The 12,148-nt window shown below is 45.6% G+C and overlaps 1 protein-coding gene across 2 annotated transcripts; it reads left to right on the top strand.

The window, feature by feature from the left end:
* The first annotated feature begins 223 nt into the window (after positions 1-223).
* pthlha (parathyroid hormone-like hormone a) lies at positions 224-11,726 on the top strand. 2 transcript variants are annotated; one of them, XM_016665194.1, is made up of 4 exons: positions 224-449; positions 8,086-8,196; positions 9,634-10,149; positions 11,193-11,726. In XM_016665194.1, exons 2-3 carry the CDS (start codon positions 8,090-8,092, stop codon positions 10,124-10,126), a joined length of 600 nt encoding a protein of 199 aa, XP_016520680.1. In that variant the 5' UTR covers positions 224-449; positions 8,086-8,089; the 3' UTR covers positions 10,127-10,149; positions 11,193-11,726. The 2 variants fall into 2 exon arrangements, with proteins under 2 accessions (XP_016520680.1, XP_007540775.2); XM_007540713.2 differs by lacking the exon at positions 224-449 and adding an exon at positions 7,237-7,694.
* The last annotated feature ends 422 nt before the right edge of the window (positions 11,727-12,148 follow it).

The raw sequence follows: 12,148 nt of genomic DNA, 5'->3' as shown, positions 1-12,148 counted from the left end.
GTTATTTCACAGAGTCGACTCAAACCGACTAAAACAGCAGCGCCGTTAATCAGCCCAAATAAAGGTTAAACAGCGCAGGAACACCAGCGTGAGGCCGCTGGCAGCGCGGCTGCAGCTCAGTGACGCTCAGACCTGTAAGAAAGTGACAGGGAGCCGACCACAAGAACCAGAACCAACGCTGCGGCGCGGCTCCTCCTGGAGGGGGCGCCGTGTGGGAGGCAGCCAGCAGATAGTGACTAACTCCATCCAGCATGGCGGCTCCCGCTGCGAAGCAGCCGTGATGCTGATGACCTCTGTGTGATGTCATCAGGAGGTGTTGGCCTGGTTTATAAAGCTCCCTGGTCCAGGACCGCACCAACCCTCACAGAACCAGAGACCCGGGACAACAGACAGGTTCTGGTCCAAAGGACGACTCTTAATCCCAACTGAACCTTCAACAGAACCTCCAGGTAAGGACCTCTAACTCACCTATGGAGGACGGAGCCGGAACCAGAACCACAGAAGGTCCAAAGCTTCTGAAATGAGAGTGGATCAGAACCCTTTCATGCAGAGCTGATAGGTAGTTTGGACCCGGTCTGGTCTGAACTCTGGTTCTGGATGGGTTGGTTGCTGGAGCAGGATGACAGAACTCGCTTTCAGTTGGGTCAGAAGCCGAACCCGTTGGGTTCTGTTCTGATCCAACATTTAGACATTTAAAGAATCTAATAAACATTTATTCTTGTGTTTAATTGGCTAAAACTCCTAGTTTAATGATTATATTTAGTTTCTGCAGTTTTACTAGCTTTTCTGTCCAAAGCTAGAAAATTTAATCTTAATCTTTAATTTCTGTTTTAGTTATTTTTATGTTCAACATTCATTAAAAAAAAACATTTTTTGTTTTTATTGGTTTCAGGTCATTTTTAAGTAAATGGGTTTTTTTTCCAAATCAGGTTTCTGTAAACTGGTATATAGTCTGGAGTGTGTGTCTTTGCTGAAGCCGTTTTCTGCTATTCTGATTTTATTTAAATATTCAGATATTTTATTAAACATAACCACAAGTCTGACAGAAAAGACTAAACTGTTGCATTAAGTCACAGAAACTGCTTTGGTTGATCTGAATCTGAAAACACTAGAAAAAGTTCTGCAGGTTCTGACCCGATTTAAAATCAGCTCAGTACTTTCTGTCCGTTAAGAAACTCCTGAAACCTTCAGAGCTCCAGATCCATCCAGGCTGGACCTGGAGTCCAGATGCATTCTGGGATTTCTGTTTGCATTTTAAACTCCTTAAAATGCAAAATACTGAAAAACTCCATTGTTTAGTTTCATGATGCTAATGTTAGCCTATAGCTGTTTATGTTAACTATATGGTCCTCATATTAGCTCATAAACTGGTTGTTAGCCACATGTAGCTCATTTTAGCTCATTAGCTGCTTAACTTTGCAATATTGTGCTCATATGAGTCCATTAGCTCTTTATGCTAGCCATTTGCTGCTCATGTTAGCCTGTTAGCTGTTAGCCACACATAATGAAATCTCATCAAACTTCTTTAGCACTTTCAACCCTCAAAGGTTTCTCAGAAGCTTTACAATGAAAATGTAGCTCATGTTAACCTGCTAACTCTTTATTACCCGCATGTATCTCATGCTAGCTCTTTAGCTGGTCAGGTTTGCAGTGTGTCAGCCATATGCCATAACCATATCTCTTTCTGATCGTTTTATTGTATTTATTGTTCATCTTCATTTCCATTTAAATTAATTGCTAAAGTTTCCTACTAGGACGGATGTGGCAAATTAGCCACGATTATAAACATTGGCGCAGGCATCAGATTGTTTTTGAGATTATATTGATTTATTTTTATTTGTCCATATCAAATAAACAATAAAGCAAACAACAAATGCTGCTCATGTTAACCTGTGTAAGTTAGCCACATGTAGCTTAGCTTCTACTGGTATGACTGTGAACTGGTTAATGTGGTTTAAGGTAACGTCGCCTGAAAGTTAACTCTAGTTATAAATGTTAACATATTAATGATGCCTGGTGGAAATAATATTATCTGCACTTCCAGTTTGACCAGTAGAGCATCAAACTGGTTCCTGATATTTTTTAAATCACTACTTCAGTTTTCACCTCCTGAACTCCTGAAGTTCATGAAAACCAGAGCCAGTATTTCATTTTTACACATCAAAGTCAACTCAAAACTTTATACACAAAGCTTATGTTTAAAAACCTTCAGCATCAGCCTGAAGTGCTAAATTATAACATTTCAGAGAAACGAACAATACATGGTTCTGTGGTCTGAGATATGAGACAGGAATGCTGCTTGATGCTGTTATTACCTTAAGAACTATTTTACAGAATCATCTAAACACCTCATGTGTTTAAATGTCAAAATAATCACACGCCTAAACCCATAAAGACTGTTTAGAGAGTCAAAACCACTTTGCGTCCCCTCCAAGCTCTAATGCAGTTTGCTGGCAGAGCAGCGCTCACCACAATCAGAGCTAATTGAGCGTAGGAACGTGACACAGCAGCGCATTACGGAGATCCATCTGGTGACATCCGAGTCCCGCAGAACGCCTGCGACAGGCAGACTGCAGGCGCCTGGAGGCGGCCATGTTGGCCGATAAACTACAGTATAAACTGGTTTAGCAGGCTAAAACACAAAACTACAGCAGGCTAAACACAAAACTACAGTAGGCTAAACACCAAACTACAGCAGGCTAAAACACCAAACTACAGCAGGCTAAACACCAAACTACATCTTGCATTGGAATTTTAATGTCATTTTCCAGTAACAGAGCCAGTATTCCCAGTAAAACCAGGCTCTGGGTTAAAGTTAATGTCCGGTAGAAACTACGGGTGTCCATGTTGGGACCAAACTGTTTATTAAAACCAGGATAAAACCAGGAGGATGGATGTTTTTCAACAAAACCCCCACTGTTGGTCTATAAATTCCTCCAGAACCGATCCAGAACCGGGCCGCAGAACGGGAGGTGAGCCAGAGGTTAATGGCGGCCACCCCGGTTTCTGGTCCACCACCACCATCCATCACGCTGCGTCCCGTTTTCCCATCGCTGAGTCGCCTTTCCCGCCCTGAGAGCCCCTGATTTACTGCGGGGTTTCCTCCGATTGCTCATCCAGGGAACACCTCACACGATCCGGTTCCCCTCCAGAAACCAGCCTCCACCGGGTTCTGATCCGGTAGAACTGGGTTTACTCGCTCTGATGGCCGGTTCTGATCCGGTATAACCGGGCCCTTGTTTCCAGGGTGACGTGATGTTTCGGAGCGGCTAATATTCGTGGGACAAATAATTTTTTATGGTTTAATGAGCTGTAATGTCGCCGGTCTCCAGAGCAGAGGTGGAGGTTTTACCGACACGTTTATGATGAAATAAAACAAAACTCAGATTTCATTTGCGGCCCACTCCAATGTTTCTGACCATAAAACCCCGACGGGCCAGGCCCTTAAAACACGGCTCTGTTCTGGGGTTTGGGTTCTGATCAGAAACCAGAAGTTAAAAGTAATAAAACTAAGTTTGTGTTCATTTTAAAATACAATTGATTTTTAATTTTTTTCGGTCAGAAAAGTGGAAGAAATCTTTTTTCTTTTTTTTTTACATCTGAAATAAAGAAAATCACCTGGGGAAATAAAAAATGGTGATGTTTTCTTTCGGCACGCCAAGCGAACCAGAGACGGCACAAAGCTAACATACAACCAAAGCTAACATGCTAGCCTAGCGCCAGCAGCAGAAATGGCTCCTGGTCTTCAGCCAAAGACCAAAGAGAAATCCTCCAACCACTGAAATCTAACGCCTCCATCTTGTTTCAATTGGTGAAGAAGGAAGTTGCTCTCAGTGTCTTCAGAGGCTTTGGTTTCTTAGTCCAGCGCCCCCACAGGCCAGGAGGGGAACTGAAAATGGAACAAACGAACAAAAACAGCCTAAGGTCTGTTTAACCAGAACCATGTTTAACCCAGATCACGTCACCTCCCAGGACCTCTCCTGCCGGGTGGTTTAGTTGGTTCTGACCCGGTTTAGATTGAGGTGTGTGTAGTTGGAGACCTCTGGATCTCAGCGTGGGATCAGAACCGGGCCAGATGCCAGTGGGGCGTTCAGATGGAAGGTGAATGTTTATTGTGTTTATCAGCTGCTTTGCCAAAATGCAGCAAATTAGTGAAAATGTGGAGCAGCTCTGCTGGATCGGATCCAAATGGTTCTGCTGCTGTTCTGGTACAAACAGAACCACAGCCAGTTCCATTCATGGAGGATCCAAACCCGGAGCGGGTTCTGACCCAGACTGGTGCTCTGCTGTGTTCCTTATGTGATTTTCTTGCTCCTGCTGGTTCTGGGTCATGATGGACGCATCAGAACCGCCAGAATATTGGACATATTTGGCTAAGTTAAAAACAGTTTGAGCGAACTGGGCCGGCGACTGCAGGAGGTTCTGATAAACATTTGGACCGGTCTGAAACTTTGGGAGGCCGAGCAGAACCTCAGACATTCAGAACCTCCATCAGCGGACATTAAACCCGGCCCAAAACAAACTGAGGAGTTCTGCTGCAGGTCCGACTCCGTCCCACCCAGGCTGCAGATCCAGAAGCTCAGTCCAAAAGGTTCTGGAGTCAGAACACCTGCTGACCCGAGGGAGGTCCGGTGGTAAACCGGGTTCCCTCTGGTGGGACCTGAGCTCAGTGAAGGAGGAAACATGGTGGCTCATTTTCCAAAATCGTATTTTGTCCATTTATGGAAAACGTCGTCGCCGTTTCCAACAGATACTCAGTTTCAAGGTGAATCGTGACGTTTCTCCACCGCCGGCCCGTTTGTTCCCTCCAGAACCAGAACCGGCGGAGCAGCAGACTTGCATAACTGACCTTTCTGCTTCCGTTTGTCCGCCTGATTTAACGTCACTCATCGTGGACAGGTGGACGGGTTGCCATGGAGACGGGTCCTCTGTTACACAACGCTGCGAACGTTTCTGCAAACTGCAGAAACATTTTTTGCTGGTTCTGTTCTGGACTTTAGATCACCATTTTTGCTGTTTGAACATTTATTCTCTCTGGTTCTGGAAGCATTCTGACTTTTTATATCCAAATGGTTGCTATGACGCGTAACCATGGCAACAGCATTGGTTTTCCAACCAGCAGCAGCTGATTAGCATCTTAAAAGCTCGAATATTAGCTGAACTTTGACCCCAAACAGCAGCAAGAGGAGGCGAGCGGGAAAAGCAAAGGAGGCGGATTAGCAGACTGATGATGTCATCCAGGTCCTACCGCTGTGGATGTTGAGCTGTTAGCATGTTAGCATGGGGCCGTCATACAGCAGCAGCCTTCAGTCAGAGGCCTCTTCAGATGTAAGACTGACGGCTACTGGAGATCCGTTATGACGATGTTTGATTTCCTGCTGGGATCAATAAAGTTTTTTGGATGTTCTGGTGTTGTGGTTCTGTCCGGCTATGATAGTTCCACCGCCGTGCTGCAGTGTGGAGATCCGGTTCTTCCCGTCCGGCTCAGAACTTCTCTGGACTCCATCTCTGATGTTCTAACGGTTCAGAAGAACCGGGTCGTTTGGTAGAACTTGGACTCCAGTCCCGGTCCGTCACATCTGCATCACTAGCTTTTAATATTCCTAAAGGCGGTTCTGATGTCATCGGGTTTTCCTGCTTCTAATGAAGCAGCTGGAGAGAGTCGGTTCCGAGTGGACTGGGTTTAATGTTGGGAGTGGTTCTGGCCGGTTCTCCGGGCCGGGCAGAACAACAGCAGCAGTGTAGAGCTTATGTAAGAGCAGTGCTGTGTTGGTGGTCCGTTTGATCCACAGGCAGGAGGAGTCCGCTCCGAACCGGGTCCTGGAGCTGCGCAGGGGACTCGGGTTTCAGAGAGCGGTCCAGTCCGGTCCAATAATCGGGTCTGACTCAGCTGGACTTCCAGAACCTCTGCTGGTTCTGTTCAGCTGATGGAGAAACATCTCAGGACTTTTCTGATCCGACTCAGCGGTCCATAGTTCCACTCCAACCTGCAGCAGAACCGGGCCGGTTCTCTTCCCCGGATCCGGGTCAGCTGACCCGTGATGTCACAGCGGGCCGATGAAGGACAGCGACCTAAACGGAGAACGGCGCCCCGAGGAACTCCACAGCGCTTCGGCCATTTTGTCCCAAACCTCAAACCGCCACACAGACGTGATGTTTTCAGATCAGTTTTCATCCTGAACGTTTTCACCCTGCCACACCCCTAGGGGGCAGCGTAGCGCTAAGCTAAAACTGCCAATCAGATTGCTTCAAAACAAACATGGCTTCCGGTTTGGAATAAAACATTAGGAGGTTCATCTGCCCAGATCAAAGGTGTTTTTTCACTTATTTAGAGAAATTAAAACATTTAATTTAGTTAAAAAATGACTTACAGAAATGTTTGATGCAACACAATGTGATGTCTGGTACCTTTCTATCGCCATGGTAACCAGGGCGTGGCTTATAAAGTTCATCTTAATGAAGCAGATCTGCTTTAATTGCTGGACTAAAACAGGAAGAAGTTTCAGATAAACAACCAGATCCTGTTTTTATTGCTGAGAAAAGATTCAACATTTATTTAGTTTCTCCAATTCAGCCAAAGATAATAATCAAAATGGTCGCCTTTCATTTAACAAGGAAAAACTATTAGAAATTTTGATGTATAAAAAAAATCTTATTTAATTCAAATAGTTTATGTTCAGTTTGTTGTGTAGGTACAAAAATTTTTTTGTTGATTTTAGATTTTTTTTTTTTAAATTGAGTTAATGACTTTTGGCCCACATGATGAAAGTTTGGACGCCTGGTGTACAGATATTATCTGTTAAGCTTTTAAACAGCGTATTAAATGTAAAGTTGGTAAAACACGTTGGATCGTGTTATATCACATTATTAGACGACCTAAATCTCCACTTTGGTCAGAGTTTATAAATCTTATTGTTTTTATAAATGTATTTTTCCAGTGGATTAAAGACAGAGCCGGCCCAAGGCATGTGTGAGGTAAGAGGCTGGTCAGGCCCTCCAGGCCAGCAGGGGGAGCACAAAGCCAGCGTGGTGAGATGTACATGTATGTATCTATAGAGATAGATATACACACACGGGAAGATGATTTCTATATTATTTTTATAGAAGTTGCCAAAATAATGGAGAATTTCTTCCTGCTGTGGGGAAATAAGAGATCAAACTTATTTACTTTGGTTTTTATCAGCTGATTTTACCTTCAAATAGTTCAAATATTTCAATTTCAAAAGTAACTTTTTAGTTTGTTTCTCCTGTCAGGTTAAAATCTCTGGAATGATGTGAGCTAATTATAATTGATGCTAACGCTAGCAGCTACGCTACACATAGCGTAGCTTAGGAACGTGTAGCTCAGGGCCCCAAAAAGGTTCAGACCGGCCCTGCAGAGCAGCAGGGCTCCACAGACACATCGAGAAACCATGGCAACAGAGGTCAATCCGGGAGGGCAAGGTCAACCGTCCAGATGTTCTGGTTGGTTTAAACCTCCAGCAGAACCTTCCTGGTTCTGGGTCCTGAGGTTGACCCCCGCTGACCCCTGATCTCAGCTCCTCTGAGCTGCAGCGCCTCCTTCCTCCTGCTCCTCCTCCTCTTCCTCTCCTGCTGCAGCAGCGCCGCAGCTCTCAGATGGATCTGCAGCTCTGCGGCACGCTGAGCCTCACTGGACCTCCTGTTGACGACCCGGTGACCCTGGGGACGGACCTGTGAGTGGAACCTCTCTGATGGAGTTCTGACCGGGTTCTGATGGAGTTCTGTCGGAACCAGTCCCAGTTCTAGGTTTCTGCTTTCCTCTGAGATCCGCTTTCTTCTCCCCAGCAGAGTTTGGACCCGGTTCTGACTGTCCTCCTGCTGAGCTCTGGTTGTTCTGCTCCGTGTAGAGTTCTGACCCGGTTCTGATTAGTTTCTGTGAAGTTCTGTAGAGTTCTGCAGATTTCTGACTCTGGTTCTGCCGAGTCCAGTTTAAAGAGTTCTGACTCGGTTCTTGCACATTTCTGAGTCAGTTCTGTTTATTTCTGCCTGAGTTAAAAAGTTTGTTAGAGTTCTGGCTCGGTTCGGTTGGCTCTGACCGGCCTGTGTTCTGTTCTTCCCTTCCAGAACCATGTTGTTCTCCAGCAGCCTCCTGCAGCGGTGGTTCTTCGCGGTCTTCCTGCTCTGCTCCCCGGTTCCGTTCGCGGGCCGGCCCGTCGACACCCTGAGCGGCAGAATGTAAGTCCAGTTCTCCTTCTGTTCGGTACCAGAGTGTAAATGTTCGGTTGGTCTCTGCGAGGTCAACTGGACCGCCAGCACGAACCAGTTCGGCTCGGAACCAAAGCAAACCGGGCCGGTCCGGCAGAACTTTTCCACATTTTCTCTGGGTCGGTTCTGGATGTGTTCCGGGTCCAGCCGGGTCAGGTCCACTTCACGGAATCAGGACGGGAACAAGCAGAACCGCTGAGGTTCTGGATGTTTTATTTCAACAGAAACCAGAGTTCGGTTCTGGTTCTGATAGATAAAACATTTAAGTTGCTTTGCAGCAGTTCGGATTAGATGGTCCGAACCTTTCCGGTTCTGGTTTTTTGGGGTTAAACCGAACCTGACGGTTCTTATGGAGGGATTTGGATCAGAACCGCTCCATTAGATCAGAACCTGCAGGGATCGGTTTCTTCTCACAAGAGCCGGAACCGGAGAAAAGTTCTGATCAGTTTGTTCTCAGTGGGATGAAAGGTGTATCGGAACCGGAACCGCTCCCCCAGGAGGTTATTGCTGGTCAGCACTTTGGATCAGAACCGAACCTGCGGAGTCAGGTTCGGTTCCTCTTCGTCAGGTTCCTTCCGAACCTGACGAAGAGGAGCTGCTCTTCCTCAGCGGTTCGGCTGCATCCATCCCGCAGGTTCCGAAACTTTCAGACCCTCAGGTGGACCCAAGAGGACGGGAGATTCTGAGCAGACGGCGCCCTCCTGTGGTCACTTTTATATTCTGTTGGCTCGGGAAGCAGATTAAAGCGGTTCTGATGAGGTTCGGCTTCTGGAAAGATGGTTCTGGTGGACCAGCAGTTCAGACCCAACTCGGTTATTAATGTCACAGTTTAAAACTAAATATTCAGTTAGCAAACATGCTAATTGTTTACATTGAAGCTAAAAGTTAGCAGGCTAAATATCAAACCTGCGAGCTTACCATTATTAAAAACAATGACAGTAATTAGTTTCTAAGCTAATTTCTTTGTTTCGAAACAGGAAAAATGTTTTTTGTTTTTCATTTGTTTGTAAGTGTCATAGATTCAATCAAACATATTTAGCTAGCATGTGGAGTTAAATATTTAGCATGCTAACATTTGGTTAGCAAGCTTGCTAAACATTTACCTGGAGTTAAATATTCAGCTTTCTAATATTATTAAATTAATGGTAGTAATTAGCATCCTAACTATTCATAACTAGTGACATTTATAAATAAATTAAAAACTGATGAAAATGTAACTGAACGATGGACCGACCGGCGCTACAGAGCCCGATTTATTTCTGTTTGTCATTAACTTTCCAAACGGCACACCAAAAATCTGTCCCTTACTCATAGATGAAAAATGTTATTATTATTATTATTACTACTTAGTGTGTGCTGCCCCCTGCCCGTGGACCGAGGCTCAACTGTTTCTCTCTCTGCCACCAGGAGGCGCTCTGTGACCGACACTCAGCTCATGCACGACAAAAGCCGGATGCTGCAGGACTTCCGGCGGCGCATGTTCCTGCAGGGCATCCTGGACGCGGTCCACACGGCCGAGATCCTCCCGGTTCGCAGCGCCGGGGCCGGGGGCAGCAGCGGCGCTGGCGCCGGGCCGCCTGGACTGGGGCTGGGGGTCAACCCGAGCACCACGGGCAGCACCCTGCAGTCCAAGCCCCCCGGAGGAACCAAGAATCTCCCCGTCATGTTCCAGGCGGAGGAGGAGGAGGAGGGCACCCACCTCCCGCAGGAGACCAACAAGTCCTACAAGGAGAAAGTTCCCGGCAAGAGGAAGCGGAAGGGGAAGTCCGGCCGCCGGAAGGAGGCGGAGAAGAGGAAGAGGACGGTTCGCGCCGTCCGGCGAAGGCCAGGGGAAGAGGCGGGCAGCGGGCTCCACCTGGAGTGGAGGCCTCTGCTGGGCCTACAGGGGGCGCTGCAGTGAGACGCCGTCAGCCTCTGACGGAGGTGAGTGGGTTTGGGTCGCCGGGGTAACGGCCGGTCATAGAGGCGTAGCAGAACGTTCTGCTCCGTGGTTCGGCTCCTCAAGCAGTCCAGAATTGGTCCGGTGCTAAAGGAACCCGTTCACCGGTCCCGATCAGTGAGGCAGAGAACCGATAGGGTGCTGCTACTGCGGGTGCCAAAATAACTGTTTCTTTTGAACAATTACAAGATAAAAACATAAAATTCCAGTAAAATATCCTGTAGAATAAACTGGAAAACCAACTGACTCCACCTGGAGTTCAGGACAAACGTTTTCATAGCCTTAGAAACCAGCCGCTGTGTAAATGTTGGTCAATACCTGAGAGGTTCTGGTACCGGATCTGTTTGGGTTCTGGCTGCTGGGCCGCTTTAACTGCTGGGTTAAAGCGGCCCAGCAGTTAAAGCGGCCCAGTGAGGTTCTGCAGGTTCTGACCTGCAGAACCTCACTGGTACAAACGGTTCTGGTCCAGTCTGGAGCTGATCAAGTTTCCATGGAGACCAGAGACCGGATTTAGCCTCCAGAACCAGATGATACCGTCAGTGAGGCTTTGGACCGCATGGTTCTGGTTCTGCTGTGGTTGGAGCATCTGCACCACTGTCCTGGTCCGATCCCATTGGCTGGTTCTGAAGCCCAGATTAAAATGAGAGAAATGTTTTCACCGGGAAACATTGGAGAGATTCCAGCAGCAGGGATTGATTGATTGATTGATTGATTGATTGATTGATTGATTGATTGATTGATTGATTTTGATTGTATTGTTTGTTCTTTGCTGTCAGAAAAGTTGAAAATTCCTTCATAAATCCACAATTTGATCGTTTTCTCTGAACTGATTTCATTAATAATCTGGATTAAATTAATAAAAACAGCTGAATCTTATCTAAAAATATTCCTCTAGATTTTCAGGATTTCCAGCAGAAACGTGACAGCTGGAACAAATGAACTGTTCGACCTCTGATGTTGGATAATCTGTGGTAATCTGGGTGCTCCAGGTTCTCCTCTGAAGGTTTTCTGTCTCTGTGTCTTGCAGACAGAAATCTTGGCCTCGCCTCCTGGACTCCTAAATGTTCACGACTCGTTCTCCTGTCACGGAGCGTTTGGACCGCAGAAAGAAAATATTTATTGTGTGTAAATATCTGAGATTAAGAAGCAGAATATGTTTAAATGAAACCTTATCGGCGCTGTGTGCGGCCACAGATTTTAATCTTTGTGAATCCTTTTTTATTCCAGTAATGTCTGATTATTTCCAGTAATTTATTTTGGTGTATTTATTTTGAAACGTATCGAGGTGCTGCTGACCTTCTATATTTTTGTACCATAATGCACTTTAGATATCTGACTATAATCTATAAACTTGTTTTTGTTGACTGAAGTAAAGAAAACTCGACTTTTTTTTGTCATTTTCTTTCATTTGTTTAAACGTTTTGTTGAAGCTGTTTCCTCCTCGTGATGCCTTCACTGACCGTCGGTTTTCTCCACGCTCTGCTTCGCCAGGCCAAAGTTCATGTGTTCATGTTGGTGAAGCCTGTTGTTCTGAGCTGATTAAACATGTCGTCATATCTGAGTCCGACTGGTCCGTCAGAACCTCAAGTTCAGTTCTGGAGAATGAGTCCCATTAGATCTAAGGTTTTAGGTTCCAACACTTAGATTGTTTATTTTTTCTTTTACCAGTTAAAGTCTGAAACTCCAACATTTTCAAACATCACCTTTAATCAAATATAGAAACTACAGTTTAAAACAAAACATCTCATGGTTCAATTTCCTGTTTCAAATAAAACTCTTAGTTCAAAAAATGCATTTCAATCAATTATAAATATAATTAGCTGATATTCCCTAGTAAGTCTTGTAATCTGTATGAACTAATTATTCATTTATTTCTTATGAAATCTGTTAAATCTGGTTTTAATCTAAATATTTTACAACAGCAGTGCCTCTATGTGTCCACTATGGGGCGCCGTTTGCAAGGTTACAGGTTACACAGTCAAA

This window comes from Poecilia formosa, unplaced genomic scaffold (assembly GCF_000485575.1).
Source record: "Poecilia formosa unplaced genomic scaffold, Poecilia_formosa-5.1.2 Scaffold556, whole genome shotgun sequence".
NCBI lineage: Eukaryota > Metazoa > Chordata > Actinopteri > Cyprinodontiformes > Poeciliidae > Poecilia > Poecilia formosa.
This window is presented reverse-complemented; position numbering and strand designations above follow the sequence as displayed.